The sequence below is a fragment of the Sycon ciliatum genome, chromosome 4 (assembly GCF_964019385.1).
Source record: "Sycon ciliatum chromosome 4, ocSycCili1.1, whole genome shotgun sequence".
In the NCBI taxonomy this organism is placed as follows: Eukaryota; Metazoa; Porifera; class Calcarea; order Leucosolenida; family Sycettidae; genus Sycon; species Sycon ciliatum.
Window position 1 is genome coordinate 9,712,580 of NC_088646.1, and position 6,000 is coordinate 9,718,579.

Genomic DNA, 6,000 nt, shown 5'->3' on the forward strand with positions numbered 1-6,000 from the left:
CCATAGCAGCTTGTGCTGGGATTGCACCATTCAACAGCTTGCAAGGCTGAAGAATTGACCGCCACTATTCAGCCTGGTCTACACCACACACTGTAGCACACAGCTATGAAGTGGCTTTTTCTGGCCAGTGAATCCCTACTTTTTGGTCTTTTTTCATTCTTTTTTTCCGCACACACATCACACCACATACTCCGGCATGCACTGGCTGTTGGTAACCACCCACCCGAATGTCGCATTCGATTTGGATTGGATATTAACCTATCAATAATATCCCGTTCTGTTTTGAAGTGTTTTCCCTGAATACAGGTACACTCTTTTCAATGCTCCGTACTTTGGACATTTTTCGGTTCGTTCAACGTCTTTGAAATGTTTCCACGTAACATAGTGACTGTGTGCTTATTAGTTGAATGATGATCATGCGCTAGATGCATGGCTGCGATGGTGCCGTTGAAAGTACTGAATGTGCCATGTAGAGTCCTGTATTCAGCGGACACATTTCAAGTCTTGCACCAAAAGTGCTGTAGATCGAACTTGCATCCCTGGATCAAGCGGAATCCTGTCATATCAGGACAGTTTCCGCTGCACCAAGGGCGTCAGGTTGTACTTCGAAGTACCAAGGTTGATGTGCGGTCCGCAAATTCGGCCTCACTGGACAGTCACACTGCACAGAACTAACTTACTTACTTGATCTGAGCACTCAGGAGTCAGGTGTGTGGAACTACAACTGGTGTACACTGGCAGTCGAAGATGCCTCACACGAGTCACAGACTACGATGTCCTTCTACTACTACAATGTAGTTCTAGGGACAGCTGCATGTACGTGCAGAGGATTTCCTGTGGACATGTCCTGACTCCTGACCACGAGCCTCTTTGACTTTGTAACGTTTGTTGCACTGCATGCTGCCAGTGCCACATGGGAAGCACTTGTGTTATGCTACCGGTACTATTAGTATACAATTGTGCACCGTGATGGGCAGCTCAGGTGAGCTGGACACGTGCAAAGGTGGCCATCGTTATAGTGTTAGGAGGCACACGACGGACAGGATGCTACTTGCTGAGTGAGAAGACGAAGAGTTCAGAACCCCACTCTTTATGCATACAAGTTTCCTGTTCAGTTTGGAGAATCCTTCAAATAAAGTCTAAAGGAATGAATGGAATGAATGAGTTTTAGTTATCTTCTTTTACTCAGTAGTGGTGCTTGTCAGCCAGTTCTTAGTAATCTTACCTTCTTCGCCATGTTTGTGGAACTCTTAAAAAGCGCATTTTCCAAAACGGGATGGTCCGCGAGAAAACTGCAAAGCTGCAGTCTGCACATCACGGCCACGCACCTTCCTTGTTGCTGCTGTTAGTCCATGCGCCTAGTGTATTATAGACTGTGTTGCAGGAAAGTAGACAGTGAGCATGAGACTTCATTGCGATCGGTCCAACCAGTCACTCTGAGCTCCGCGGCTGAGGCCTAAGAACTAGTACTGTAGTAAGATTTAGAAGGTGGAAACAGTTCTTGTCGCTGGGCGGAAACTGAACAGCCATCAGCACAACACAGATTGTATCACTGAGGTTGACGATCATAGAGTCGGTCCAGTGTATGGAAACTTGAGAAGTAGAAAGCAAGGAGTATAAAAATGGACCCTTTTGTCCCCGGGCCGGGCGGTATACATGATGAGGCTGAGGCAGCTAAGCTACACCTTCCCTCGCGCCATACCAGGGAGGGCCTGCTGCTGATTAAGCGAGCATGTTAGCGGCAAGAATCAGCAGTTTGTCTGATAGCAAAGTGTAGTTGTGGTAGTGCCTAACCAACAGTAACTAAAGCTGAAGAGTGCGTTTGTGGCTTCTTCTCTGCGCTAGTAGGACTTTGTCCACACACGCCAGCCGTGGCTGGTGGGAAGGCATCGTTCGTTTGGTGAAGTAAAAATTAATAAAGAATACATACCATACACACGCTGCTGTTTCTTGCTCCCGTTCTCGCACTGAATCTACTTTTGTCGCTTTAGTTTTATCACATCATTCTCCTACCAGCAACGGTGTATTCAGCACTTACCAATTCTGCCAATTGTCTCGGTCCTGCTCTGTGAAGTTTTGTCTCTGTTCCGTCTTTGTTTTGTGCTGCGAATCCCATTGGCACAGAACTTACCCTGGTGACCTCCTTTCCAATGTCCACTTCATTCCTGAACTTCTGATGACCGAAATGTTGCACTATTTCAACTTGGAGGAGTGCCTTTGTCAGGTTGTGTGAAGCGCCCCCTTGAGTGCCAGCCGGTGTGTTGCCGGTATTTTGTTTATTTTACATCGCAAGTCAAACGGGCAATCATGCCCAATGTTATGATGATGATGATGATGGAAAGGGAGAAAAGATTTAAGAACAAGATTAGATAACCTGGGTAAGTAGAGTGAAGTAAGTTGTTGTTGTCACAGTGTTGGTTTTTATTTTACTTCGCACATTCAAACGGGATGACGACCCTATAGAATGATGGCGAAGGCTTAGCCTAGAAGTGGCTATATGGAAGAACATAGCAAAGGCTATGGAAGCACATAGTAAGAGATTAGGATACTAACAATTGAGAGTAAACGGGGAGTGAAGAAACAATGAGCCTAGGAATCTCTCCTGGTGTTCGCGTGCGCAAATACCTATGTAATGTGTCACACAAGGATGCTGCCAGAACCGTCGCTTGCAATGACTACACTGTGTGCGCCTACCTAAACAATGACTCCTCGACCAATGCCACAATGGCAATGGAGTTCACCCTAAGACAAGTGCATGTGCAGTAAAACCTGTAACTAAAGACCACCGTGACTAGCGACCGCCGACCAGCCTGGCACTAAAGTCTATTTTTAAAAGACCACGTATCCAGGCACCGACGGTCTCACATTATGGTTGTGCGGTGCAAACCTCTAACTAAGGACCACCTGCCACTTAAGACCGCTTTCTCTGGGCCCAAGGGGTGGTCGTTAGTCACAGGTTTTACTGTACTATACACTGTGGAATTATACAATCATGTAGACTACCAGCACTACTACCAGCAGGCAGCACTACTACCAGCACTACTACCAGCACTACTACCAGTACTACTACCAGCACTACGTAGAGACCACCTGACACACAAGTTTCTGGGATGACCTAAGCCGGGTTTTTTTTTAACTCAACACCAATACTCGTAACTCCGGCAACCAAATTGGATGGTTTAATTCAACCCCCGGCCCCATGCCCAGGGGTTATGCACTCTTCACATGACTGATTCCTGCTTCATTGCAATCAAGCTTTTGATTACACATGTGTCAATATGGGTACATGACACAAATTCGCAAATAAACAACACCATGAACAGAGGGAGGTAAAAACCTCTTCAAGAAATCCGCTTAACAGCGAATTAGACCTGAGGGAGGTAAAAATCTCTTCAAGAAAGCGAATTAGACCTATTATAAACAGTCAAGCTGGAAATACAACTATAATACAGAGTGGAGAATAGGAGGACGAACAATGGAACAAAAAATTAAGTTAAAAGTTGCATGTCATATATACACTAGAAAGGACACTGAAATAATAATATAAAAAACTTCTTTGTACAGATGCAGTAAAAACCATAACACGGGGGGGGGGGGAACGGGAGGTAAAGTAAAAGAGAAGATGCCTGCCTCACGCCAGCCTGGAACGTTTTGCAGCAGGTGCCTCGGTGCTGTCCTCACCTGCAGACCTTTTCACAGATGTGATCTGAGCAGAAGCTGAAGTCGACACCGATGCCTGTGCAGCGCTGGGTGCCTCTGTACTGGAAGGTGCACCAGGGCCTTCGCCGCTTTCATCTGAACAGGAGCAAGTCGGCCATCCGCACAATTTAGTAAAACACACGAATCATCAAGCTGTTGCAAAAGCAATTTGCATGCAGAAGCCTACTGATACGTTCAGACGGCAGTGACAATGGATGGAGAGAACTACTGATACGTTCAGACGGCAGTGACAATGGATGGAGAAAACTAATGATACGTTCAGACGGCAGTGGCAATGGATGGAGAAAACTAATGATACGTTCAGACGGCAGTGACAATGGATGGAGAAAACTAATGATACGTTCAGACGGCAGTGACAATGGATGGAGAAAACTAATGATACGTTCAGACGGCAGTGACAATGGATGGAGAAAACTAATGATACGTTCAGACGGCAGTGACAATGGATGGAGAAAACTAATGATACGTTCAGACGGCAGTGACAATGGATGGAGAAAACTACCGATGCAATGATACTGTGAAACAATGAGCATGCTTTGAGTTATTATTCCCTTGTGTGCGGACGATGTACTAGTACGTTGTTGGACGCACGCAATTATGTATGAGGTGTAGCATGACACATTCTGTGTACAAGGCCATGCCGATATGTCAAATAAGCCAAAAGTGACGAAGGTCGCCTTTCATAGACGACTAAAAAAACAGTATTTGTGCTGGCATGATGGTGACAAAACGCAAAATTGTACTTGGTAGTATTTAAAGTACAGGCAGCACACTCATATCTCTCTTATCCGCACTTCAAGGTTACGGGCACCTCGGTCTACCAGACAACGCCCTGTGGGTGAGTTTTAGTGGAAATATTACTACCCTTTTGCCAACTTTCGTGGAAACAGTGACGTCATATGCCAGGTCTCTGGCACTTCCCCATCAAAACGTGCGGGATTCTGAGTTACGGGCTGTGCCTGGTCCCAGATCGCCCCAGTAAGAGAGAGATATGGGTGTATAGCGTTGTCAAATTTACGACTGTCCTGGCACGGATTTGCGATGTGTGCTCCGACCGCTTGTCACTTTTCAGTACAGAAAATGTGACAGTTTGCATTTCAGTACCAAACAGCGAAAGAAAAATTCAAAAAGCCAAATTAGTGATGCTAAACTTCATAATAATCATGGTACCCATTCCTATAATTAATAATCATGGTACCCATTCCTATAATTATCGTTTTCTACATGTACTTCAAGTACTGCCAACATTTTTTTCTGCCTTTTCCTGTTTTTTTTTGGCAGAATTTCCCGCTATTTATCCCACCGAAGCATGTCAGCACCAATTTAAAGCAGTACATGAGCACCATCCTATTTTTCTCCCTTCCAAAAACATGCACTAGATGTACGGTTGCGCTCACTGAAATCCGACCCAGAGTGCAAAGCTAGCGTCCTGGACCAGTATCGATTACATCACTTGTGTTTACGTCTAGCAGCATTCACACCAGTTCCAGGGCGTCAAGGGCTGTGCAAGTTCAGGGTGCGAAATACGCACTTCGTGTCTGATTTCACCCAGCACAACTGTACTTGGCAAGACCTGAACTACACACAGTCACACTTAGCACTTATCTACTACCAATAATCCTTACTGGAGCTGGCAGCTGCGGGTGTTTTAGCTTCGCCGGTAGTTGCCTACGCAGAAGAAGAGAAACAACAGACCAAACAACACAGGCATACGGGCTACTGTATACATGCTGAGCTGACAATGCAGTACAGCAGTGCCTGGACTAAGCAGTTCACAAACATCTGCGCCAGTATTGCAGAGGGACTCAATCGTGTGAGATGCAATGGTGGCCTGCATGGCATCATTAGAGAGGTTTCGACCCGCGTGATTTGTGCTCTTGCGTGAACGTCAATTTTTTGCGTCGACGCGAGCTCAGAAAGAGCTTTCGTTTCACGTTGCTTGTGAAGCACGCCGTTTCGCTGACGACAGGAACGGGAGCGAAAACTTCAAAAAGTGAAAAAAGTGATTTTTGGTGAGGCCAAAGTCGCACAAATATTATTTATAGCTAGTTTAGGCAAAATCGACAAAATCGAGTCAATAATCCCAACCTGATAGCAAGGCTAAATTTGAAAAACTCGCGTTCACGTCGAACGTGAGTTGACCTCAGCTCACGTCATGAACGGGAGTTTCGACGCCAAAATTTGCCACACCGACGTGAAATTTCACGGTGTAGTGCAGAACAACGTGAAGCGAAACCTCTCTATTGTCTCATTCGTACCTGACGATGGCAACATCGCCGA

The 6,000-nt window shown here is 45.8% G+C and overlaps 1 protein-coding gene across 2 annotated transcripts in view; it reads right to left on the reverse strand.

The window, feature by feature from the left end:
* Positions 1-3,230: 3,230 nt before the first annotated feature.
* The window catches only part of LOC135814368 (mediator of RNA polymerase II transcription subunit 6-like), a 7,761-nt gene continuing 4,991 nt past the window's right edge, over positions 3,231-6,000 (reverse strand). Inside the window, exons 7-9 of one of the 2 annotated variants that reach the window (XR_010553180.1) lie at positions 5,346-5,388; positions 3,412-3,795; positions 3,231-3,371 (exon numbers count right to left, since the gene is read on the reverse strand). Coding sequence is in view for 1 of the 2 variants with exons in the window: in XM_065327478.1 (XP_065183550.1) it covers positions 3,632-3,795; positions 5,346-5,388 (207 nt within the window). In the remaining variant the exon portion in view is untranslated. Of the gene's footprint in view, positions 3,796-5,345; positions 5,389-6,000 lie in introns of both variants that reach the window. The other variant, XM_065327478.1, reaches the window with a different exon arrangement.